At 52.1% G+C, this 27500-nt stretch overlaps 1 protein-coding gene and 1 pseudogene across 2 annotated transcripts in view; both read left to right on the top strand.

Annotated features, from left to right (window-relative positions):
* Positions 1-27500, top strand: part of LOC126571938 (transcription factor GATA-4) — a 95167-nt gene that overhangs the window by 31553 nt on the left and 36114 nt on the right. For both annotated transcript variants that reach the window (XM_050230849.1, XM_050230850.1), the window contains exon 3: positions 18100-18966. In XM_050230849.1, coding sequence (XP_050086806.1) covers positions 18100-18966 — 867 coding nt within the window. The remainder of the gene's footprint in view (positions 1-18099; positions 18967-27500) is intronic.
* Positions 9902-11311, top strand: LOC126571950 (dnaJ homolog subfamily C member 16-like; annotated as a pseudogene).

The following is a 27500-nucleotide window of genomic DNA, read 5'->3' on the forward strand; positions in this document are numbered from 1 at the left end:
CGGCGCACTCTGGACGATGGGACGTGACGAGCGGGGTGTGGTTGTATTTCTTGTCCCCTTTCCTTTTCATTCTGCTGGAGACCTCTCCGGTGCAGCTCTTGTCGTTCATCCACAATGTCCGATCAGTCGTTCTGACGATCACTGCGGTCCGGGGCGTGTGATACATGTGTAAGAGATACGCCGGGGTTTATTGTTAACGAGACAGCTCACCTCCGATTGCTCACCGCGATTCTCGAGGATGAATCCAGAAGCTACCCGATCGTTCGCAGCTTGGAGATCGGGACGAGCGCGGTGATCGCGCCAGTCACCGATCGTAGTCAATTTATCATCGAATCCGTGGTCACCGGGGTTTCCTATTTCAGCTGCTGTCGTTCCTTGTCCTCGGCAATCGCGCGCGCGCGCGCCAATTCGCAGCAGCAGCAGCAACAGCAAAAAGCGAAGCCAATCAGGCATCCGGACATCAGATCAAACATCAAGTTGCGGCATCAGCAACAGGGACATTCGCGCGACGCATTTCTCGAAGACACATTCTATCGAGTTCTGCTTCTGCATTTCCGTCGTGTTCTCGGTGGTGAATGCCTTTTTCGGGGTTTTTTTTCATTTCTTTTGGCGAGGATCGATCGATCGATGGCGCGTCGCAAAGCATCAGTTTTGACACGATCACCTCCGTGTGCGAGGCGACGGCCAGTTTATGAATTCCATTCCATCACGGGATCGTTAGGCGGGAAAGAAGCGCCAAAACATCTAAACCGTGGACCACCGTGGACAGTGGAATTTTCGGCAGCACAAAAACCAGAGAGAGAGGGAAAGAAGTGGTGTAATGTCACGCGAAATGGCGTCGACAACGCCTCGACAAGCCGCGTTGTTGTGCGGGGTTTTTTATATTGTGTCCGTACAACGTGAACAACTCGGCTACACTCGACCGGAAATTGCTTATCCGTATCCAAAATAGCACCGGTCGTAACGGGAGAGGGGAACGAACGAGGACACTAACCGAGTATCCTTCGTTGAATATTCAAATCCAACATCTTCATTCCACTAGTGACTAGTTCCACTACTACAAGCACTACGAGTACCACCATCAACATCAACATCATCATCATCACCATCACGACGACAAATATCCATTTCTAACGAGCTGCAAACAGCTCGGACCATGGGACTCGGACCAACCATTAGCTCGTTGGCCAGAGACGGTGCCACACGGGTTTGGCGACGGTTATCTGAAAAATGCGTTAAATATCCTTCCATTACCAGCTCCGGTTTTGTGGTTCCGATCGTCCGGAACGGCCCGGTGTCCTCACCAAACCGACCAGTGGACCAAGCGGACCGACTCCCAAGGGCTCAGTCGCATGTCCGACCACAATGTGTAGCATCGATTTCATCAGCATATTTTGGCCATAAGCCGCCAGCGCGTCCCCCTCCCGGACCCCTCCAGGCAAGAAGCATTTACCATTTCCTCCACACCACTCCGCTCCCTTGTCCTCTCTTTGTGACCGTTGCTCCGACGATGACGCCATTTTATCGGGAAATTTCGGGTAAAACATAACGTGGTACAAATTGCGCGGAAGGAGAGCGCTCTGGGGCGGTCCGGGAGGGGGGCGAAGACGAGACCCTCGCCGGGTCTCCTTCTGCTCCCCGGGAAAACAATACACCGGGACCAATCGGTCGGACTATTATTGGATCTTTCTCTCTCCTGTAGCGCCGCGGCCGGTTTGTGCGTGTTGCGGTGGTGTCTTTGGGATTTCCGGCTCCCCCTTCCTCAGCTCTCGCGCTCGCTCAGCGTTCCACTCAGCTGACCCTCTACCGCTGCTGTTCCGGAGTGGCCTCGGGGGCCTCGGTCGGCTACAAAGTTTCCGCTCCGCTCCGGAGTGGATTCGCTCGAGTAACGCCGGCGGTTTCGTGTCCGTTGGTCCAGTCGGTGGGTCAGTCGGCGGTCCAAATGGTGATAATTACCAAACGAGCCGTGCACACGCATACACGAGACCCATACAGACACCGATACGCAATACGCGGCACCTTGGCAATGCCTTCGGACACCTCAAAGCCGTGTCCTTCCTTCGCCGCAAACTGACACACGAACACAGGCGCACGCACCAAGTTGGAGGACAGAATTGTAATGTAGTGGCATTGGCAAGGCTGAAGGTCTCCGTCTTGGCCAACGCACACAGATTCAGGTGACGAATGTTGCGTCCACTAGGGGCGCAAGCTGTTGATAGTGGCCCAAGCGGGAGCTTCCTGGCCTCCGGGAAAGGGGCTGTTGGGTGGACCTTTGATTTTCCTTTTTTGCTTGCCAGCCAGCCAGCCAGCCCGTACATTAACATAAATTAAATGAAATAATGTGTAATGTATAAGAGGAGTTCCCGAATCATCGCTATAGAAGGCACCGTTGCGTGTGGAGGGGCTGGTTGGTTGGCCTACATTTTCCACCCGGGGGCTCGGTAGGTTCGACCACTTCCTCGTCCACCAGTGGACCGGTTCGATGCGGGGTTTCGTTATGATTAATCTTGGCAAGTCGGGCGCAGTTGCGTGGTGGGGGGTTTGAGAGCTGGAGGCAACATTCTCACAACACCCCGTTAAAAAGGGGCGGTGATTTTCGGAAGGAAATAGTGAGTGGGTGACTGGTGGAGGAATATTTTAAGCTACCGTGGTCCACCGGGCGAGCGTTCTAACTTTTAACGAAAACAAACAAACAACCACCGGCGGGGCTCATTTATCGCATACCATTACGCATTTCTGGGAGTGGCATGGCGAGGGGTGGGTGGGGGAGTGGAGATGTAGAATGGGGGTGAACATTAATTCACCATCTCTTCTACGACCACCAACACCACCACGAACTGGCAATCGATGAATGTCACAATCGTGAGCGAAATGGAAGGACGAGCCACAGGATCCTCGGTACTCCTTGGAAGTTGGTGACCTTCGTGGCGGTTCTATAACCGTTAAACCGTTCAAAAGCAAGGTTCCAAATCGACACATTAATGGTCCATTTAGCTTGTTATCGTTTCAACTAATAGACCGATTGCAGACAGAGAGAGATTGCGGATTGAGGTGCCTGGGGTGCCAGCCGAATCTCAGCTGCCAGGAGAAGGAATGAAAAACAAACACCACCCAGGATTTGAGGGTTTTTTGTCGATTTATCAGCCGGATCGGATCTAGGATCTTATCTCTCTCTTTCTCTCAGCTTGTATAAATCCATTGCAACCGGAACGCATCCCGCTGTTTTCGGGACTAGGGGACGTCGAGGTTTTTCTGGGCCAAACCCGGGCGGGGGGACGCTCTGCTCAATTGGGATTGGCCGTCGATTGGCGGAGTGCGCCACGGCTACGCCATAAATGGGAAATCGGCCGTTTGTCACCGAACATCGTCACCCCTTTTGATGCCACTGCTGGCGCTATGAGTATGCTGAGTGCGTCAGGCGGACGCCACACCTCCGTGGTGCCCAACATACCGTTTTCTTTTACACTCCGAGAGAGCGAGAGGGGTTCGCACCCCGGCCCTCTGTATCCAGTATTATCCTCACATCCCGGAGCCACGATGGCTTCGGTTTTACTTGCTTTTCACTTTTTTTTCAATTTCCCTTAATTCTCTGCCGCTAAACGATGGGTTCTCGGCCTGGTTGCTTATCTCTTCCGGAGCGATCAGCGGTTCGTCAATCGGCTTAAGGGGTGACCATCAGACCTCAACCGCCAGGAACCATATTGTGATGCAATTCATGCCCTTTCGGCAACGGGTGTTGCATGTCAGGGATTCCGGCAGGACACCGCCGCGGTACCATATGCACAGCACACCGGTCCTGATCCTGACGCCTCACCAGAGAGGGATTCATTTGGTGGCCCGCTCGCGTCATTAAGCAACGCGCCAACAAGGGCGAAACCGACCGGCGATCCTTATCGCCCGGAATGGAATGCTTCCGTGGCCAAAGCCTGGACAAAGGCGCGGTAAAAGATGGCGGACAGCTGTTCTTGCAACCGGGCCTCCCTCCCGGGGGTTGCTTTTTGGGGTGAGCGTGATCCGGAATAAAAAAGGTTTTTTTTCTTTGCTTCCGAGGATTCCTCGTCACTATTGTTGGCCATCGGAGCGCGCGCGCGCGCGCGTATGTGTGTTGGGGTTGAATGTGCATGAGAACGCTTTATGTGACGCCACATAACCGAAGCCTGATGATGATGGGGTGTCGGGATGATGTTTGTTTTATGCTCTCTCGCCGGTGCTGGCGCCTTTACCAATGGCTACTGGCGGGGAGGCTTTTTAGGGTAGGAGTGACGTTGATATAAAGGTCGTACAAAGACAGAGACACACCGCAGCCACACTAGTGTGAGTGTTTTTCGCTGCTTTTACTCAGGATAATGATTTGAACTCTTGGGTTTGGTTGGGGTGGGTTTTTAGGGTGGACCCTGTCCTGTGACAGCACGGTGCCGGTCCGATGCTCCAAATAATCATGCTAAAACATAACCACACACATTCGGACACAGAAACATTGTGGCCATAATTGAGGGTTTTGTCCGATTCTCCCCCCTCCGGTTGGCATCCAAATGAGCGGACATAGGGTCGAGAATAACTATTACAGTTGCTGTAATGGCTTCCAGATCGAGAGCAGCTCATCAAACGCAGGAAATGCAATGAACACAATAACATGAACGAACCAATCCTTTGGCCACCTTCCGACCAATGGGCGTTTGCCGTCGTTTCCCATTTCACGATAGATTTTTTTTTGTGAAATTTGCAATGACAACTGTTTGACAAAACAATTACCATCCTCTCGGAACGGTGTGCTCCGAAACGCTGCGCTTGCATCCGGTGCAACAAAAACTTTTTGCCTCGATAGCGGACAGCATAGCAGGAAGTAGAGATAGTGGAAGAAACAAAGGAGAGACAGAAAGACAGAGAAAGCAACAAGAGGAAGGGTGCTTTTGGTTTGGATGTTACACTTTGCTTTGCTGCTTTGCCGTTGGTACCGTTTAATTAAACTGTTATATGTAAATTCAATGGAGTCGTTTGCCTCTTGTCTCAAGACGGTCTTACAACAACACATTCAACGTTCAGTGTGCCCACGTGTATTGCGCGCATGAAAAAAGCCGGAAATAAACATCCCTATGTTCCGTGCTTTGCTTCTTTTAACTCCTTTTGACCAAAGCCAAAGCACAGGTTCGTCCTGGAATGAGGTGTTTTTGGATTTTTTCTGCAAAAAACGTACCTCGTACTCGTCGTAATTTGTTGTAACGGTTGTGTGTGCCGCTTTGCCGCGCAATGTCCACTGCAAAGTAGAGCCACAAAGAAAGCAAAAACAGGGCGAAGGGACAACAGCAACAACCTTCTTACAGTTAGTTAACGAAAGCGAGAACGTTAGCTGCAGGCGGCAGGCACTGCCGGCACCGACTTGACTTTGTTTTGCGCCCATTCCGCGTAGAAGGGAAGCAGCAGCAGCAGCAGCAACAGCACACGGCACAAGCAGGCAAGCAGACAGACAGAGCGCAGGATCACCTGCTCGTGTCGCCTAATGCGCCTCAGCTGATAATAAATACATATTTTCGGCGGCCGTTTTTAAAATCCCCGGCTCCTGGGGTCTCCAATGTCCGATTCACCGGTCGGACGTGGAGTGAGCGAGCGTGTCTGCCTCGTTGTTTCTGTGCTGTCCTTCCCGTCAGCCCTCGGTCTGCTGCGACCGGTGACTTCTGTGGCCGGCTGTGTGTGCGCGTGTAATGTAATAATTTGAGTTTTGGACCGACAGACCGGGGGACAGGAGCAGGAACAGGAACAGGACGATGATGCTATGGACCGCCGAAAGGATCAGTGACTTCTATGCGCGCCTTTCCGGTGGCAGGTCCTTGCTCCAGACAGCGCCCAGGCGATCGTAAATTAATGATCTTCAAAACAACGAACGGGAGAGAGAGAGAGAGAAAGAGAGAGAGTGGCGGAGGCGACAGCACGCAGCGATCATTTGCTTGCATTCCGACAAGCTGATTGAGTTGCGCGCGCGTGTTCTCGGGGGTCCCTGGGCCAGTCCAGGGCCAGGTGATGGCAGGTGATTTCTTCGCGAGGATCCCCGGTGTTCGGAAAGGTGTTCAGGTGCCGCGTGAGCCCTTGCCTGGACGTGCCGGAACGTGTGTTTTGAATTTGAACGGAGCAGCAAACAGAAAGAAATATGTTTTCCAACGCCTCGCGCGTTTTCGATCTGTCGGTCGGTCTCTTGCACCGAAGATGGTGGTTCTGGATCGTTGCCGTTGGTGCAGCTAACGTTTGCGCTCGGTTTAATCGCCGATGACGGCCGCGTGGCAGCTTGGGTCACAATAATCGAGGGTGCTCATGATTTCGCGATCCTCAAACGCGCTGTAGAAGAACCGAAGGAAGACGCTTGTACGTGGTAATATCAAAATACAATGCCCTCTGGTTGGTTGCAGTTTGTTTCCGTTTCACACCACTGATCGGACGTAGAAAAGCTTTCCTCCTGCCACGTGAAATAAAAACCAACGATATATTGCCGATGTCACCCGAACGGCTTGGACACAATTAGAGGGTTTTTGTTTCATCTCCTCCTTTCTTATGGACAGAGAATTCCATGGGTCATTCAGCGCTCGGGCACTGTCACAACAATTACATTTCAAAGTGTCCGCTCTCGGGAGCCGGAAGTGGCAGTTCAACCGGGCGTCGAATGGGAATTGCTCCGTTTTGCCACGTGAGACGCCGTGAGAAATCTCGTAAAACGGGGTACGATGGAAACGCCAAAATCTCCCCGAAAGAAAAAAAAAAACAAAAAGTGTGCTGGATGAATCGGAGACACCAGACACAGACATGCTGGTGCCCGCCGCTACTTTGTGTCAAGCCGGACAGCTGCATTGTTTTAAAAACCTGGTGGTTGGTTTCACTTTTCCACCTCCGGATTCCTTGGTAAAAAATCGGAGGGAAAAACGGTTGCATCTTCTTCACGCCAGTGTCATCGGAGCGGCCACCTCATTAGAAGGTGTAAATTGCACTGCAGCACTGCACACAGAATGGAAATACTATAAAAAAAACGTCGCAATTCGATCAGCGACAGCGTCCTAAACAGTGATGCAGTTGACCATAAATGAAGAAATTAACTGCACTGGCTCGGGGGAGAGAAGTCTTTGCTTTTATTGATGCCCTGATCGATCGATCGATCGATCGATCGTACGCTATATGCCGTGCTTTCCTGCCAGTCTGTCAGTGTATAGCGAAAGCATGCGGAACCGTTTTTGCAAGATGGCCTTTGCCGCGCTATTAATTAACATTCATCATACCCATCCACGAGTGAGTGCGCGTACGGCGATCCTCGGCGGATCGCGACCGAAAAGGGTCTTTCTGTTGCGATCGAGGTTGATTGGAGCAGCAGCAGCAGCAGGTTAACCGTTCTCACGTACACACAACACGCCCGGTGGCAGTTTGCAGTAGCCCATTAGTAACCATGCCACTGCCACTGCCACTGTTGCTGTTGCGATCTTCATCGATCACGCCATGATCATGGCGCAGCGGTGCGAATGGAAGGACTTGAAATCGAAGCGTAAAAAAACGGGTCATCAAGAGGAAAGGGGGAGGTCGTGCTATGCGAGCAATGTCGCAGCAGCGCAACAGCAGCCTTGCTGGAGCTGAAACTGCGACAGCAAGAATGGGAAACATCCTTTAATTGGTAGTGCGTGCATCTGGCACTGCGTTGCGTTGTGGCGTGCCACACCACGAAGCAGTCCAAGGGTCCAAAGAGGGAGCTAATTAATAATAGTAGAGGGAGTCCACCGGGAGGTACGCGTCCATTTATTGCAACTGGCACTATGGTCTCCGGGCAACTGAAGTGCAGCACTGTGCAGCATTTTGGCAATCGACACTTAATTAATCCATTTTCACACCTTGAGTTTTCCACAAGGGCATGCGCGACGGGGCCCATTATCGGTGCGCGTGTGCGATGTCTTGTTATGGGTTTATGGGGTTGGCGAGAAAATGGGGATTTGATTTGCAGCAACCAGCATCAGGAGATTGGTTCGGTTTTTAACACGAGACGAGTGCCTTTGAGGTTTTGGCTAGAGTGGTAATATGAGGAGTTAATTGAAAGGCAAGCGAAGGATTCGTGGTCCTTTTTTCGATGGCAAACCATCGGGATCATCACTTGGAATCGATTCTCGAAATGCACACAAAACAAATCCGTTACGGAGCCTTTCGGCCTTTAGTTCAATCAAACCGCAGTCAGTCGCCCTTGCGCCCGGCCTCTAATCGCAGTCAATTACACGTTTTTAATGCTTCAATTATATCGTTTTGGCCGTCGTCGAGCGGGGTGAGCAAACGGAGTCGAAAAAAAACCAACGAAAACCGAAAAAAAACATTCCGGAACGACGAACCGGACAAGCTGCTGCTGTCTTCTGCTGAAGACACGTTACCAAACGATCGCAGCTTCAGCTGCGGTTCTTCCAGACGATCCAAAACAAAAAACACCATAAGAGCTCGTTGCGTACGTTGTTCCTTGCGTTGTTCTTACGTAGGATCGATTTTTTCCCCGCTCAGAACGGAAGAAATGGAATAAAAATGGAATCGATGGAACGGCGGCGCTTTTACGGCCCCAAAATGCGCTCAGAACGGGCTGCGTGTGCAGGTGAAAAATCGTCACATCCCGCTTAAGAAGCAGCGAAAGCAAAGCATAAAAAACATGTGACAACAAGAGAGGACATTAACAAGAGGTAGCACTCCAAGGAGAAAAAAAAAGAGAGAGAGTTCGTTTATTGAATGAATCAGTCGCTGGTTCCGGTAACAATGGGCAAAGGGAGCAGGAAGAAGGACTCGCTTATCCCCGTTTGCCACTGCGCCACTACAGATTCGGCGTCCTGTGCCAGCAGACTCGTCAAAGCCCGAGGTGCGCAACCAACCACCCAACCAAACCTCTACGCCTGCCACACATCATCACAATCTTGCTGCAATTTTGGGCCCGGCTGGTGGATTGACAAAACGTGAGAGAGAAAGGAAGGAAAAAGGACAGGAGCTCCGCTCCGATGATGGTCATTTGAATTGAATCCGTTTCTTCCGGGGGACCACAAGCCGCCGCTTGGTTGGTGGTTGACAATGTTTTTGTCAGCTACGGTACACCGAAGGAATCGCTGGGCGGGGGGTGACAAACCCGGGGGATCGATTGTTCCTTCCTCGCGGCCACTGGCGAGGGCGTGTTCGTACGATCGAAGCGTATCGTGCCCGCGATCTGATGCAGAATTTGACAAAAATCACATTATTGTATACACAACGCAGCCTTCCCCAACCCCTATTCCTTTTCCACAACTTCTTCCCTTGGGGATGAACCAAAAGATCTTGACCAGGACCGAACCGAACCAACGACAGCATGTTTTAATGGTTCCGCGCGTCCGTTTTGTCCAGCATATCGGATGTGCTGCCTTCTGGGTGGCGCTGTTGGCGCTACTGTGCGTGCGTGTATGTGTGTGTGGGAATCGAAACCGGCCTCATCTGGGGCCATCGCTAGTACCCGATCACCGGTTGAACCGGAATCGGAATAAGACGCCTGTTAATCACACAAAACGCGCTAATCATCGTCATCATCATCTCGTGGTGGTGGTGCTGATGATGGTGGCAAGCGAACGCTACCGATCATCTTGTTGAGTCATCACAAGGCGTCCTCTTCCAGCTGCTGCTGCTGCTGCTGCTGCTGCTTCTACTGAGGCACACATCTGGTTCCGTTCCGTAGCATCCTCCGAAACGCCAAAAAGTGGTCGCTGGTGACGCCACGTCACGTCATCAGCAGGCCACCACGACCAAAGTGTCTATAGGAAACAGGTGAAGTCATAGCACTTTTTTTCTTTTTTGCTTTTTTTCTTTTTTTGACATTCGACGCCTTGTTTACGTTCATCACCAAACCAGCGTGCGTTTGAATCCGAAAAAGTGCAATGGTTTTATCAGGTATATTTTCTACCTTTGCTCGTTTAAATGATACATTTTCTAATTTTAGAACAAACGAGCAACCCCGCTGTGGCTATCAACGTGTCAGCAGGGGCCGAAAACGCCGGCTATCTCTGATTCTGAAACGAGTGGAAAAGGCCCGGATCCGGCTTCCAGCCGGTCACTGTCGGCTTAGACTATTGGTTAAAGGACAAAAGGACGGAGACGATCGGAGTGTGATGGACAATCACATCAGCGCTACATGCACGGTGCATCCAAAGGAGGGTGTTGTCTCGTATCCGACCAGAGATCCGGCGAAGGTGAAACCTCTTCGCTTGTTCCGAACACGGAGCAGCAAGGAGAAGGAGTGGGTTCTTCTGCCCGAATAAAGGCAGCTCCAGCGCGCTTTGTTCATCATATAAGAACGCTGGCTCGGCAGATCGTCTGCCAATCGCGAGGCGCATCCAAAGGAAGAGTGATAAGGGAAGAAGATCCGCTCCTATTCCTAGTTTGCCACCGTCGGAACAGGTGTCTTCTTTTGTAAGGCGCATCAAGAGCGCACCGCCTCGTGAGCAAGGATGGATGCCTCGAATGATGGTGCACTGGCTTTGCCTGGCAGTGTTTGTGATCGTCCTGCTGGTGCAGTGCGACAGCAAGGATCCGTACGTCACCATGGGTGTGGAGCGAAAGGCTACACTACAGATGATCCGACGAGCCTACAAACAGCAAGCTAAGGAATGGTAAGAATCCGAACAGCACTCTGTCTGGGTTCGTATTGATTGCTTGCCACAGGCGTGCTAGGACTTGAGCTAACTGTATCAAACAGGCAGCCGTACAAATCAAAACACTTTTAGGCGGAGCAGCGGTTCGTCGAGATCAAGCAGGCATACGAGCTACTTTCCGACTCGAAGCGTCGGAAGGCATACGCCGTACATAACGAACGAGGATGCAATCGTGAATAGGAAGCGGCCCGATTACATCACACGGCCGGTTCCAAGATCCGTTCGAACACTTTTACGATGCACATAACTTTAACTTCCACGACCAGGACATTAGCCTGTACCATCGGCTGTCGATCACCGCCAAGTACTACGAGAGCAACATCCTGCCCAAAAGCCGCCAAACTCCGCAAATACTGCTGTTTTACGCCGACTGGTACTTCGACTGTATGAAAGCGGCCAACTGGTTCAAGAAGATGATCGACACCGTACGCTTGAACCGTTCAGTGTGACGTTCGCCACGATCAATGCGGGTCACGAGGAGCAGCTGGTACGCCGGACCGGTGTCCACTCATTACCGTGCATTGTCATGGTCCTCGACGGCCACAACTATATCCACCGCGAGAGCGTCTTTAATGCACAGCATCTGGTCGACTTCATCCGGCAGCGTTGAGCGTAAATCATCGCAAATTTAAGGTTGCACACTGACCGGCACAGATACAAATCCACTTACCAATTTAATTTCCATTGCATTGAAAAACTTAAATTTGCGCATGTAATAAATACGTACACTTGTTTTTCTTTTAGAATAAAGTATGCAGTTTATTTCGGCATAACTATTGTTACATTGTAGTATAGAAGGAACAGCTAAAAGAAACATTTTAATCTAAGATAAAAAGTCCAAATAAAGGTAAACAAGGTATCATACCTGTTGTCTGCAATAATCGCAAATTATGATAGCTTTTAATCAGTGGCGATTGGTGTAATTGATAATCCTCAGCCCTAAAATGCTCCGAACATATAGCATCACTTTTAGACGGACGCCAATTTGCATCTTTTCTACAAAATGTTGCCCATTGTCGGGTTAACTCCACATTTTGCGGAAAAGAATGAAACATAACCACCGTGCCAAGCCTTTTGATATTATTATTCTTATTTTTGCAAAACGGAGCGACGCAATATCTATAAGGCATCTTAAAACCACCAATGTAGAACAATCAGAGCACTGAAAAACTGGGAAAACTAACTTTCTTTACGGATTTCTTACTTCTCAAAGCGAATACCAACGGATTTCTTACTTGTCAAAGCGTATCCAACGCAAACAAAACATAGGCAACGACTGTCAATTTTTTTCATTCATTTTTCTAATTTTCGCGAGCGATTTTTGTTCGGTATGACTTCACCTGTTTCCTATAGACACTTTGACCACGACTGCTCCACATTTCTCGAGCGACGGAGGAACATCTTTTTCCAAGAAATCTCTCTCCCAAACCGGACTCGGTCTTGAGAGCTTCCTTTTTGTTCCACTTTCCGTTTGGTTGGACTAGCGATTAGAACGCGCCGCTGCTGTTCCCCGGCCAGGGCAAGCGGCTGGGCCTAGCAGCCAGGTAATCCGATCTTTCAATCCACAGTAAACCCCGTTTGGACGACTGGCGTTCCTTCGAAAAAAAAAACAAAACGTCGATCCGATGAGAGCAAGCTGGAAGGAGCAACAATGGAATAAAAACATTGAATTAATTAAACAATTCCGACGCGGTGCGGTGTGGTGCGGATGATAAGCGAGCTCCCAGGGTCTGCGGCCCAGGCTGTGCGGGCTAAATGGCCGCGCCCGTTGAGCGCCGCCACCGCTCGCGGCAACGGCCACCGGTTTGGCTGTGCTGGCCACACGATACACGCGGGAAAGCAGCATAGAAGCATCGACGACGACAACAGGTCCCTTTCCTCAGTTCCCCTCCACAAGCTCAGCCCCATCTAAGGTTCCAAGGAGTTGCGACCAAGTGGCATGCGTAGATTTATAGATCTCGATCGTAATCGTGCTGATAGCAACAGCAGCAGCAGCCTCGTAGCTGCATCTCTCTCTCTCTCTCGTCGCTTGGGGAAAACTCGATCGCACCCCCCGGTCCCAGAAAGCGCAGCCCGGACCATGATCGGTGGCCACGATCGCGGGCAATCGAGATCGGACACGGCGATCTCGCTTCCAAATTAATCGTTGACACTTTATAGCTCGTACTATGCGCGATCACGATGAAGCAGTTCAACATGAGGGATCAGGGCAGGCGGTTGGTTTTCGTTGGACCCATGGCCACGGAATTTCTCAGAATTTCCAAGAGGGGGGTGGTCGGAGGGAGGTATGTGCGGGATTCCGATTTCCTCAGGCACGCATGCGCGTCTCCTGCGTGGATGATCTGCTGCGCGATGATCGCTTTGTTCGACAGCTGTTTTCGACGCAAACTTTCGAGTTCTCTCCGGTGTCCGCTCCGCCGGGCCGGAACCGGTCCTTTGATAGACTGTGTGTGCGCGCGTGTGCCTTGCCGTAAATCTTGTCTTCGAGGCTTGCGTACGACTCGACGATTTATGTTTCACTCAAAACGGGGCCCCCGTTCCTCTGGCGCAACTCGCAATCGGGAATCCTTCCCGAGTGCTTGGGATTGGAAATGGATTAGGACGCGCGCGCGCGCGCCATTGACGCAGTGCGCAGTTAATGCAATCCGGTACCAGCACAGCCTGGGGGTCCGTGAGGTTCAGCTCGGAACCACCCCTCTGATAACCATAATCAACCCCTCGACATCGATGAGATCATAATCATCAATAATGATAAGCAACGAGGCGGCGGACGACGACGAGGATCTCGACCTGACCAACGGTTGGTACAATTATCGCCCATGACCGCCAGTCGCCAGCCGTCTGTCCTCGTGCACCCGATGACCTGACCTCGTTTTTTTGGGGTGGAACTCTGGCCTCAGGCACACTACTGGCACTGGATCAGCAGTAAAGGGATTTCGTGGCCGATTGCACTGAGCAGCATCGTAATTGTCGGAATCCCTCCGAGATCAGACTCCGGTAGGCCTTGGTCCCTGGATGGAAGGAGATCTAACAAGGGTGATAGCGATGGATCCACCGAGGATCATCATCGCCGAGGCACGCAATTCACATTCTGCCAACCAGCAGTCCGATTCGTGATCAAAATGGGGCGCACGAGCATCAATTGAAGTGGCGCAGTGGAAACAATGATATCTTGGACTTCTTATAATATGAAATTCGGGGAGCGTGGCCTTTTTTTTGGGGGCACCAGGGACCCGTGAGGGGATAATAAATTGTACGTACGTGCGTTCGCTCGTCGCTGGCACCACAATACCGCACCGAGGTCTGGTGGGTTCCACAAGGGGATAAATCATAACCTGGGCGCGAACGCGAATGATGGACACGAGGAGCAGCTCCAATTGGTGTCCGGAACCCCCTTCCTTCCTGAGTGATGCGAGACGAGAGGGTTCATAACAAGGAATAAAGAGACCTTCTTCTTCTTCTTCTGGTGCTCCAGTCCTCCTGTCCAGTCCAGTCTCCAATCCTAACAAGCCTTCTAGAAGAGTGGGGGCTCAGAAATGGTCCAGCTCCGGAATGGTTCGTTCGTGCTCGGAATCAAATCTCAAGTGTCTTCGCCAACGAGGCCTAGACGGTGAGCTGCTGGTGCGTTCTCATTTCTGATATCCGGAATGAGTTGGAATGCTGGGGCAGGGCCTTGGACGGATAGCAGAAGTCTGTTCGTTCGTTCTTCTGGACCCTTCTTCGTACATCTTTTCCTTTGACTTCGCTCTCGCTTTGCCACTTTCTATCTTTTATCACGTCCGTGGTAGGAGGGAGTCTCACTTCTTCAACCTCCAGCATGCTGCATTAATGTTATTGCTGGGTATTTATCATTTGTTTTCTTCTATTACGATCCCCAACGGTGGCCACAGGAGGTTTCTGTTGCTCCTGCAGACCGTCTACATCGTTCAATCTGGGTGGAGACCATTATACATTTTTATGATTTCATTGTTTTCGCTTGTTTGACAAGACCAAGGGGTGGGATGCTGTAAAATATGTCTAGAGTGTTGTGTATACTCTTCGACTCCTTGGGATCCGGATCTCACGGGAATCCTAGGTCATCAATTGGGCGTCTATCCGGATTTGGGGATCCATGTCATCATATCAAAGTAGGAGAACTTCCTTGGATGCCAGAAGGACAATTGTATCATAAAACCGGACCAAGAAGATGAGCCTTCTGCTTAATTCCTTACGTGGAACATTTGATTGATCACCTTCGAACATCCAAATCGGAAGCAAATACCAGAACGAGATCGATCGAACAACGCTTGTAACACGCAGTTGCAATTGGCCCATCGTGCGCATCGTAGCGTGTTTTCCGTCGAAAGCGAACGACGACACTGTCCAGGAAGCTACTTGGTGCTCGCATGTTCCGTGGCTTCTTAATCCTCTAGTATCAGAGAACTCGCCTTCTCGCTGCTGCTGCTGCTGCTGAATGCGTGGTCCGTCGGTTCGTTGGACGGTCCGATTCCTTCCAGATCGATCGATCATCTTCACGCACATAAATCAATGAATCACACCGTGCACCGTCCGTAGTTTCGATCGTTCGAGCGGCAGTAGTATGTGTTGGCTGTACGACTCCAAACGACTCCAATCTCGCACACTTTCCATCATCCGTGGATCGCAATCCGGAGTGCGCGCGAGCTCTCCCTCTATCTTTCTCTCTCCATGAAGGTGAAGGTCCTCAGTAAGGCCTCCGGAGGCTGTAAGGTAGTGGAAAAAAGAGGAGAAGAGGTAAAATGTCAGTAAAGCCCTCACTACTTTGACGAGGAGTTAACTTGACTTGACGGACAAACGGACGGACGAACGGACGGACTGGATGGTCGCCGGCACCGGTACGGCCCACGGCACAGGAGGATCGCCACGGATCGCAATCCCTTCCGGTGCTGCGGTACGTTCCTTGCCCGCACTCGTCCCAGTACCACCCTTCTTCGGACTGCCTCGATCATAACGTTATTATTGTTATTATGATAATTATTTATTATTTATTATTACCGTAGTTTCGGTTGGACGTCGGTCGTCCCCGTCGATGCCGGTTGATCGGTCGCCGCGGTTGTTGGCCGCCGCGAGCAACGGCGACGACGATGCCGCTGCTGCCGCTGCTGGTGCTGGTGCATCTCGTCGTTTGGTCACGTTCACGTAAGGCAACTGCTGAAGAAGTGATCGACCTGTCCGCTGCTGTTGCTGCTGCATCGATCGATCGTCGATCAGTTCGTTCGATTTGGGGTGATTTGTTTGCTCGCCAAAGAGAGAGAGAGAGAGAAAAAGAGAGAGAGATGGTGGAAGATCGCGGTGCCAGCATAAACTTTTATGCGCAATGTTGACCCAGGAGGTTCGGCGGTCTCTTGGTGCATCCAGCACGTGATTTACGGCCACGATGGAAAAGCGGCAGCTCCAGATTTACCGGATCGGACCTAGCCAATCCAACCTGGTCAGATGTTCCGAAGTGGAGCGTTTTTAATAAGCTTCAAATTACATTTAATTGAAAGATAAGCGCGAGATCGCGAGAGCTCTCTTTTGGATTTCAATGTAACGTTCAAGGTTCTCTCTGAGTTGGCGATCTTCTTTGAGTAACTGATTCCGATTCGCTATCCACACACTCGTCTAGTAGAAGCTGCTGCCGATGATGCTTCTCCTAATCTACGTGATCGTGATCGAGTGGCTAGAGGTTCGAAGGCACCTGTGTGTCCCTTGTGGGTCCTTCTCTTCCTCTTCTAATCCGTTCACCACGACGACGACGAGAACGTGGATCCCCTTTTTTGGTTCGATCCGATCTATCTTACACCTTCAAATGATCGATCGATCGATTGCTCTCCGAAATTTCTTCTCAACCGACTCGCCGGAATTATGCTATTCAGCTCGCTCCCCTTCCTCCTTCTATCAACGGCCATCATAAGTGCGTGAAAGCGGCTCTTACTACACCGCCACGAGGAAGATACTCGTAATTCTTAATGTGGATCTGTGGAATTCCCGCGTAAATGCTGCTGTAGATCGGCAGCACAAACAACCACCAAACGGCCGGGTTTGGAGGGGTTGGTGGCAATCAGATAACCTTCAATCACTCTATTTTGACATCCGCACACCGGAGGCCTGCTGGAGATATTCTCTCACTCTTTCTCTCTCAGAACATCAGCATGCTGGACACTCGATCGATGGTGTTGGAATTTATAGTTTCCTTGCCAGTACCAGTGCCAGTGCCAGTTCTCTGGGGGGGGGGGCACTTGCCATCCAGGCATTTGCATCCGGTCAAAGCTGCCTGCACTCTGCCACACACGCGCCCCCAGGGCGCCATCGCCATTATATGCCGCACTTGCACTTGCACTGCGCCAACATCGTCAGCAGCAGCAGCAGCAGCAGCATATGCTGCTGGTGCCGCTCCCTGATGCTTCCTCCGAAATTATAATCATTCATTATTATTGAACATAAATTCCACTTCGACGCTTTTCTCTTCCCCGGGCGGGGATGCCCCATTTGCTCCCTTATCATCGGGTGGCACCTGAAGCTGCGGCAAATATCTATCAGAGTGTGGCAGGTTTATGGTGGGGCCCGGCCACGATCAGGGCTGGCTGGTCTCTTCGTCCTTTCACCGTGGACGCGCACGTGGAAGGAAAGCGAGTGACAGCGAGTAGCCGTCGCATCGTATGGTGGAAAATCGCAAAAACGTAAGCGAACATTTTCCCCCCAGGGAAGCAGCAGGGCAGGAGGGATGGACTGGCAACGGGGGAGGGGCAAGAAGGACTCACCTCGGCGGCGGCTGCGGCAGCGGCGGCTCGGTGATGTATGGTTTGCAGCCTGTAGCTGAAACACCAAGCTCTCGCTCGCTCGCTCGCTGCGATCATTTTAAACGATCGATCCATCGCGATCTGGGGTTCGCTGTGGTGCGGTCTTAAAGTCTTTCGTTCTTTTTCGCACGCGGCCACCGCGAAGTACCGCATTGTGCCCGGGTCGCTTGGAGCGAAATGCACTTGGAGCTCGGGGTTTGGGGCATTTTTTTCCATAATTCCACCCATTACCAGGCGCAGCGTTATGACGAAAAATTATGCTTTCCGTCGCGGTTTGCAAAACGCGGTACCGTCCTCGCCGCCGCTGCTGCTGCTGTTATCCCTCAGGCATCTCTTCGCTCTCTCTCCTTCTCTGCATCTCACGCTCTCTCTCTGCGATTCATTTTCTTTTAAGTCGCCTGCGTGGCGGAAGCAATAATTTTCATCCAACCAAGCGACACTCTCTAGAGCGAGGGTGAAAAGGGGAGTTAGGAGGTTGTTTTTGGGGTGTAGTAAGGGCTGGGTGTCCTTTGCGAGCTGGTATGCCGCTAAAAAAACCGCCAACTGCATTCCAGGAGAGTCGCATCGTCATGAAGATCATATGTTTCATTCTCTCTCTCTTGTTCTCTCTCTCCCATTCTCTCTCTCTCTCTCTCTAGCATCCCGCATGAGCTCATCGCACGTCTCGCCACAGGTGTGCCGGCCCCACTTCCACGGACCACTGTCGTGGCTGAGCGACCCGCCAAAGCCGATCGCCTCGGGCAGTGCCTGGGGCAGCCCGTTCGCCTGCCCCCAGGACCCACAGGACAAGCTGGGGGTGCAGGTGCAGGGACCGGGCCAGTCCGGTCAGCATCTGTTCTCGTTTCCACCGACCCCGCCCAAGGACTCGACGCCCGACTCCGTGCAGACGGCACCGGCCGAGTATCAGGCGACCATCAACGCGTTCATGCACCAGGCGCAGGTCGTCAGCTCCAACAATGGGCTAGGGGGTGGCGGAGGCATCGGCGGCAGCACAGGCGGAGGCGGTGGTGGTGGTGGTGGTGGTGGTGGTGGAGGCGGTGGCCATTCGTCCGAGGGTGGCTGCGGGCTGGACGTCAAACCTTGTCTCACCGGTGGCAACGGATCGAGTGGCGGTGGTGCCGGCGGAACCGCCGGAGGTCAAAACCAACCAAAGCAACGAGAAGGTACGATCGGCGGCAGTAGTGGATCGAGTGCGGGAGGAAGCGGTGGCAGCGGCGGCCATGGTGGCCAATCAGTGCCCGGAAGTGTTGGCGGACCGCATGGCCATGGTGGTGGCGTTGGTCAAAACACTTCCGGCGCTGGCACCGGTGGTGGGCTGTTTGATGGTGGTGTGTCGGCGGCACAATCGGCGGCGTATGTGGGGGGTTACGATACGAGCGGTGGGTACGGTGGTTACCATCATAATGGGACCGTTGGCTCGTTCGCTCAGTCCAACTCCCGCCAGCCCACCGCCATGAACAGCCCGCACATGAAGCCGCAGCGGACGAAAGCGCGTACGAGTGCCGGTAAGCAGGAGCCCAGGATACACGGACACACGAAGCAGTGTTACGTTGTCTTTTGTTTCTTTTCTTTTTTATTATCATTAAGTTTGTGTTTTTTGTTTTGATTTTCTTAACATTTTATCCCTTAGTTCCTAGTTACTAATCGGCTTTTGTTCTAGTCGTAGACCTTAGTTTCCTTTTGCTTTCATTTTCTTCATTTCCACGATTTCGCGTCTCCATCCCCCTTTTGTACAGTCCTTGAAACTTGTCTCAGAGCACTCCAAAAGAGAGATAATTGTAAATGTCATTCCGGATGGTGAAAAGGGGAATAATCACCTCTCTTAGTATGTGTGTCTGTTGTTTGGTGTGTTTGGTATCGATGTTAACGCACAAGGCACCCCACACCGATCGCACACACGCGTTGATCGTCGTGCTTCTGCACGCCCTCATGTCTCTCTGCACATTAACCTCGCCGTCCCTTTGGAGCGTATAAGAAAATGTCTGACCAACACCAACGACCAGAAGAAGAAGAAAGGGCAATAAAAGTGCATCCCAGCACCATAAACCATGTCCATTCGAGGGTCTGGGAGTCTAAATCGAGCTGGCAACCAGCAAATGGCGAGCATTCTCATTTGCTTGTGAGTGCCAGCGCCAGCGCAATTGCTTTGGCTCGTAATTTCCTCCGTTTTTTAAAAGCTGTTTTGCTTCACTTTTCCCCTGTGTGTCCTTTCCCTCCAAATGCACATCAATAACTTACGCAAACACAGACAACTGCCGGTGGATTGTGCATTGTTTGCGTCACATTTGCGCTTACACGGTAACCAGCCAGCTCGGTCGGTTGCACTTGTTCACTTGCTGCTGGGCTGAGCTGAGCGTCATCTTTCATTCGGCGCAGCAGTGGCCACCGACGCTGATCACCGGCGGGTTGCGAATGTTGGCGGCAAAAAATAGTCTCACTCTGTGCACGCACACATATACTCTCTCTCTCTGCCCTTTCTGCTCATCGATTTGCATCTTCTCATTACCGATGCACCGAGCATCCGGAGATGACCGAAGCCCCCGATCTAATGCCCTGCGCCTGGTCTGAACTGGCGAAAATCGGTGGATGGCTCGAGAAGGGCCTCGGACTCCACCGAACATCTGGGCAAAGGCATCAGCGTAACAATGGCAAACAGTAAATGGGCGAGGGACCACCGTACGCTGCTGGTCTGATGGTGAAAAATGACGTCGAAACGTCCGGACCGAACCGAAGAACTGTGGCCAGCCACCATCGCCAGCCCCTTTTTTGGGGAGGGACATGGACCCGAAGCTGGAGAAAACAATGGAGAAAATGGAAGGCAGCATGTTGGTTGTTGCTTTTTTTTTGTACGCAAACGACAACCAAATTGCCGCACAATTAACTCAAAATGAAAGTCTGGTCAAGGGTGGTGGTTTTGGAGATGTTCCGTTGCGTCTGGTGCTGTCACCGAGACGATGCGACGATCTTCGGCCCGTGAACCCTTTGCAGCAGAGTGTCCACCGAGCGCACGTGAATCGGGAATAATTAAAGAATGGCGATCGCGCATGTGTTCAAGAGGCTACTTTTTACGCTTAAGGATCGTAATTATCCTCATTGTTTATCACACAAAAGTGGACTAATGATCAGAAATAGAATATAAAAATGCACTAGATCCGAAAAGTTCATCTAAAGTGATGGTTACTTGGATTTTTTGCTAAATGCAACCTACTAGACGATCGATTTGGTCTGAGTGCCATGACAACTTAGTTACTAGTAAGTCTAATATTCGAGGCTTCCAGTGGCATCCCCAAGATTTATAACACAAGTGAAATGCTGAAGTTTCTGAAATGATATTCGTTGAATTCGAGCACAACACGATCTAGATCGGATAGACACTAAACCGGGAAGCCCTAACTGACGATCGCAGTGGACCAAGTGAGCATCCTCATAATGCACACCCCTCGCATGCACCCCTCGAGGGCACTCAAAACTCCCGATGCGCTTCTCTATTACGAAACCTCCATTAGAAGTCTCCCCCGCCCCCCTCGCTCACCTAGAACACTCCACACCCCTACACCTCTCACAGACCGTGCGTTGTTCTCACACTTTTGCGGCTGAGAATGTGGCAATTGTTTTCTCCCAGTGTGCCGCCATTCAACAAATCGGCTGATAATTATTCAAATTGATGCTCATCGCCCTTGGAGGCCACTGCGGCGTTGGCATCGTCGGTGGCGTCGGTGGCGTTGAGATGCAATTCTGGTTCTCGCGGAAAAGCGACTCGAGCGCACGTTCTCGTGGAATGCGTGTCCGCTTCGCGTGACCGATGCGCGTGATGGATGCCGGGAGTGCGTTTTTGGGGCCTGAAGTTGTTTGCAGCTCTTTTTCGGTACGAAAATTGGGCGTTTTCGCTGTGCTCAAGGGCTCTGTGGCCATCTAGCGGCACTATCAAGGTGCGCACCGGTCAGTTATGTAAGCCAGGCGCAAGATTTATTGCAATTCCCTTCCGCGTCAGCAAAGGTGCACCAGAGCTAGAGCTGAGGCTGGTGATGTGCTAGTACTTGTACTACTACCGGGGTGCTGCCCTTCACATTCGCTCGTTCTCGTCGCGCTCGTTGCGTCGGTTTCGCATTCGCATTGTTCTGGACCCCGTCCCCTTACCGACCTGTTCGAAGGTCTATATTGCGTCTAATAAACCGGATGGCGAGAGTGCTCGCCAGTCCACCAGTAATGGCCACAGAACATTAGAACAGTTCCAGCTACTGCCGGCGCGGATCATCAATCGAGCGAGCAAAGCACGAGGCTCGAGGCACGAGTTCGAGCTCGACCGATGAAGGGACGGGTTTGTGGCGCGTGCGAGCCGCAGGTTTTTTGTTTTGTGATTTAGAGCAGCCGTTAATGGAACACGCTCGTAAAACAATAAAGATTCCGGCGCGCAATTCCGTGGCACGCGGTTCTAGCCAGAGATCCCGATGCCGCCGCTTTCGACGCCGCCGCTGCACGTTTCAGCAAACGGTGGCGCGTGATTTGGCAAACGTTGGCCGCTTTTGGGGGGGGGGGCCTCCCCTCGGGCAGCTTTTATTGGGACCACTTAAGTGGTTCTGCGGATTGTTTTGAGATTTGAGTCCGCCGGAGCGTGAGCGTGGTAGGTCAGGTCAGCCACCTGCTGCTGCTGCTGCTGCTGCTGCTGCTGCTGCTCATCATCATCAGCATTCAGCAACTTGGTATGAGGCGCACGATCGGATGATCGATTCGGATCTTTGCACCGGACCACGGCATGGCACGGCACTTGGTCTGACCGCGCCTCGCCTCGCCAAATACCTCGCCATAAACCTCCCATGCAAGGAAGGAAAGCTGCGAACGAAATGCTGAAATAGGAAGCTGAATGGGGTTCGTGGGGGTTTTCACGAAGAGAGGACCAGAAGATGCCGCCATCATCGTGGGCCAACCGGTACTTTGGTTCCGTTTAGAGGCCTTTTGCGGATGCTCCTTCATCCGTTCCGCCTTAAGACCCTGACCGACCGTTTTGGGGTGGGCTTTGAAGAGCGGCGCGTCGAAGAAGAAGACTGGTAGCCAAGTGTTGGCCACTTGGCGTGGCGTGGCGGACCTCAAGGACACTCGAGTGTGTCGAGTGGAGCGGTCCACTTGTGGTCCACGGCGGCGGCGGCGGCGGCGGCTCCTCTTTGACCAAGTCGATGGCACGCACACACCAGGTTCTAGCGTAGCGTGGTGCCGACGTTAAGAGGCTACTGTACTGCTACCGTGTTGCTGTTGCTGACCAATCGAGCTTTTTAATGAGGTCAACGAATTTCGGCAGCCAGCCGAGCTTACCGGTTCCGGGAAAGGCGGCACTTCAGTGCGATGTTGGATTTTAAACATGGGGCTTCTCCAGGGATTATGTCATCGCCAGCGAATGGCGGCCTGCGAGCTGTCAAAGAAACGAGAAGTTCCAGAAGACGTCAGTGACGTCGGAAAGCTGCACTGCGCTACCTTTTAGAGCAGCTTTACCCCTTTGGCGAGCAAATGTAAATTACTCTGCAACCTTCCCTCCCCAGAGAGATAGGGAGAGAGAGGGAGAGAGAGGCGAACAGGGACAACATAAACAGGATTTATGTGATATTGTAATGTTGGAGCCTTGGGTGCGATGATCAGCAGTAGCAGCAGCACCAGTTGGAGCGATCGGATGCACCCCATTCGCAACAAACGCCAGAAGGGTGCAACGGTGCGTTCCGATCTCACCTGCAGACGCACCCCTTGCTTTGCAAAACGGAACGCTGCCAGGCCGGTGGTTCTTTCGGTGGTGCCCCAGCCGGAGAGCAAACACATGGCTTCCGGTTTCCCGTGCCGGTTTTGTCCGTTTTCGTGTTCGGGAAGGGAGGGCTTCTGATGCCGCTGCTGGTGTTGCAGTGTCCGCACATCAATCTACTTGATTGCCGCGTTCGGTCCCGAGGCCCGTCAGGTTCGTTGAGTTTATGTACCGTCGAATCGTACATCACAAGCGGTAGTAACGTTAGCGTGCCGTGGCGTGGCCATAAAAGTGCTGATCAGCGCGCAGCTGCAGCAGTCTGTGTGTCTGTGATGGCTTCATTCTGACGCTCGATGCACTTTTCGCTCTCTGCCGCTGGTGCTGCTGTACCGGAACTCACGTGGTATGCTGCAAAGGCATTTGTAGGCCGCTGAGTTCGTTCTAGTAGTAGTAATAGTAGTAGTGACGGTAGTGGCCACACGCACGCACCATGAATCGATGGTGAATGGTTCGGGACCACGTGATGATCGATTGACCAGAAAAGCGATTTCTGCTCTCTCTCTCTCTCTCTGTGTGGGCTCGCGTTGATCGCGTTGACGACGTGTTGGTACAAAAAACACACAGCAGTAGCACCCTCTCCCCTTCACCTCACTAATCATTCGTCTGCATCGTGGCTGGATGGGTTTGTTCCTCTCGAATAAACATTTAATAACAAACGCTGCCAAGGAGCAGCAGCAGAAGTGGCAAGTGCGCTGGCGCTCGAAACCGCAATCGAAGTCATCGACGGCATAAATTAAGAGCCTGGCCAGCCCTAGAGAGAGAGAGACAGAGAGAGAGGAGGTGCACCACGTTGAAGCACCCTACCACCATCATCGTCATCATCATCATCATCAGCATGAGTACTAACCTACGACGCGGTGAACCTCAAATCAGTGTAGCAAAACAACGTAGCGGGAGCGTACTTGAACCGGTGTGCTGCTTGGTGCCGTGCTCTGGCACCAGCCCTCACCAGCCGCGCAGCACATAAATTAAATCTCAATGCTGCTGCTGCTGCTGCTGCTGCTCTCCGTTCCGCCGGCTTTTCACGGTTAAGACCATCACTAGCAGCAGAAGCAGCAGCGGCAGCAGTGCCGCGATCGAACCGACTCACATCGTCATAATAGGAAATTCAAACTTGAACACGAAGTTAATTGTTGCGAAAATGCCACGCACAGCACAAGCGCTGATGGGAAGGTTGGAAGGTACTCGAAATGGCGGAAGTGGCGCACGTTCGCATCATCAGCACCGGCACCAGCATCATCATTCGAACACATGTAGCCGCTTTGTTGCGCTTCCAGCAACGAGCACCGAGTGATGTCATAGTTCAATGCATCTCAATGTTGGTGTATCGGCAACACCCGCTCCTTCCTTCCGCATTCCGGCAGGTCCGGGACCGGGCTGCTGATTAGGAAATTAATTGGAAAAGGTCCTTCGAAGCACCTCCGAAAGAACGTGACGTGAGTTCACAGTTGGTGTGCTAGAGTGGCCCAGACCCAGAGTGGCTTGACCTGAAAACTGATGCCCGTGGAAACCTCTTCCACCTCGAATGGTGGCGAATCACTTCCGCTGTTATGCTGGCGCCTGTTTCATGAAATTCCGGCCACCGCCCAATTAGCCACCTGAGCCCGGGGCTTGACAGTTTGGATTTTGTTTTGGTACATTTTTTCCTGAAGAATAGCCTGCAGACAAAAACGTGGGGAATTCTATTCAAAGGGAAGACAACAGGAAGAGACACTTGGCGACGACTTCTGCAGAGACAGAAGCACGAACAGTGGTGTGGTACTTCAGATCGTCTACCAGATGGACCGAAGAGGTGGAAGAAGAGGTGTGTCCGTCTGAATCCGAATCTTCTATCACCATTTATCGCTTCCCAAACGGCGCTGATACACCAGCAGCAGCACCAGCAGGACATATGGTGCGATCTCGGAGGGACCTCGGTCCAAACAGCCAGACAGACAACCGAGCACGGATTCCTAAAATCCATATATTTTCCTCGGGTGTGACAGTTTTCGGAATTCTGTGCAGGTCTCCTGTGTCCACTCTGTCTCTCCTCCTGCGACCTGTCGAAGAGAACAAAAAAAAAACAGCCAAGCAAAGACACAAGTCTCACGTCCACGTCCTCATCCTCGTCTTCGATAGGGATGTACTGTTGGAATGCTTGTTTCGCTGTCGCATCACGGAACTCGCAGGTATCTCGCCCGGATGGCCCGGTCAGAGACGTTTCGGGGGTTTTTGTTTTAGCCAACTCGTGGCCCGTGGCGTCTCGAGAAGCCTGAGATGGCTTGTTAGGCAGTCCAAGTCCTTTTCCACCGATGATCGGTTGTTTATGACTTCGGAACCGAGGCAGGTCCATCGAGGACCCACAGCGGCGAAGGATGCTCGTCGGATTGCCGGGTTTTTGGGCGCGTTTATTCCGAGGTAATTGGGCCCTTCGGGTTCGGTGGTGCGCCAGCGAGCATCGTGAAGTACCTCGTGAGGGCCCTCGCAGACCAGTCCCACCACCACATGGTCCCCGGTTGGTTTAGGGTGGTTACCACGTCGAGAGTCGCATTCGAGGGAATTGAATCTCAGGTAGCAGAGCCGAATAGAGTGAGGGCGAGTTGGTGACATGCGCCTTTTTGGTGGGCTGAGCAGAAGCGAAGGATTGCAGCTCCTTCGCTGGGAAAAGGTCAAATTTATTGCGCAATAAATTAAAACAAAACCATCACGACAGAGAAAGAGAGGGAGGGAGAGGGCAAGAGCTCGAGATGTGACATCGAGCACAAAATAGGACGAAAAGTCCCATGTCTGCTGTTGTGGTGCATGTTGTTGTGTCTCGCATTTGACCTCTTGATCGGTCGTTCGTGTGGGTTGCGCACACGAACATCGCCACCTGCACAACGATCGAGCATCATCGAGGTCGACCTGGCGCTCTCAATCCCTCAGCCCCCCCGGGATTGGGTGTGGGAACCATCGTCATGCAGTATCCTTGCCGGAGCCTTGCTCTTGCGTTCTCTCGATCCCTTTTCAACTCGCTTCGTTCATCTTCTGTTCGTTTCTTCCGAGACCTTCCGAGTAATCGTTATGTTTTGATGTCTGTTCGCTTTTGTTGGATTGTTTATCGCCTATCATTTTCGACACTGCCACTGTGACCGTGTCTGTGCCCGTGCGTACGTGTTTCACCGTGAATTTGCGCTTCCATTCGCGCCATCATCAATGCACAGCACTGCCCAGCGCGATGATGCTTTCGCTTTAACATTTGTTTTGAAATCTAATGAGCATTGAATCCCCCCAAAACATTGCAGCAACATATCCCCAGCCAGCATACATTCTCGATAAATTGCAGCACAACAAACGAAAGTACGACAGGAGCAGCAGCCGCAGCACCTCAAACGCACGCCGCACGCTTTGCATATTGCGTGCGAACCAATTTCGGCCAGCATAAGAATTATGAACCGATAACGCGCACACACAAACTCACCGGTCTCGCTAAGATAACATAATTAGCGTATGAGTGGCGCCCCACGTTTAGCACCCAGCGTCTAGCGTTGCATCCGATCCGATCCGATCGCGATTAGCCGGGCCGATTAGAATTAACTCATCAAACGTCGTTAGAACAACGCACGCAGCTGGTGCATAATGTTTGCGAGCCAAACAGTGCCCCCCCCCCCCCCCCTCCCCTGTGATACTCTGACTCGTGGCCTTGTGAGCAAGCGGTGTGCAAGTAATTAACAGCCGTATTTTTTTTTTGTTTTGCATAAACCAACCCGCGCCCGTGCCGAGTCAGTTCATTGTCAAGGACACTGGCTAGCTGGCTGGCTTGGGGCTGATAGAGTGTCTACCGACACGCCACACGGGGCGGAAACACGAGGTGCACGCGCGGGTTGATCGCGTGGTGCAGCTACTTGACGTGCTGGGCTGACGTTAGGTAGCAGCCTTTGGGCTCTAATCAATGGCACGGACCTCTTCTCTTACAAAGTAGCTAGTAGCTAGTTGTCACCTCGCGTTGGTTGGTTCGATTGCTAAGCTCTTGCAACTGAGATGAACATGTTTATTATGCTGTGCACTGTGGCAACCCAACAAAATCCATGTTTTTCACAGTTTATCTGCACCATTCTGCGATAGAACAAGCGACAGGAATGTCGACTGTACGCGCAGACCAAACGCCATTTCACTTCCAGCAGCAGCAGTGGCAGCAGCGGCAACAGCAGCATCTGCGTCTTGCGCTTCGCTTCACCAATAACAACAACAACGACGACGACGACCACGACGACGACGACCACGACGACGATGGATCAG

This window comes from Anopheles aquasalis, chromosome 2 (genome assembly GCF_943734665.1).
Source record: "Anopheles aquasalis chromosome 2, idAnoAquaMG_Q_19, whole genome shotgun sequence".
NCBI classification, from domain to species: Eukaryota; Metazoa; Arthropoda; class Insecta; order Diptera; family Culicidae; genus Anopheles; species Anopheles aquasalis.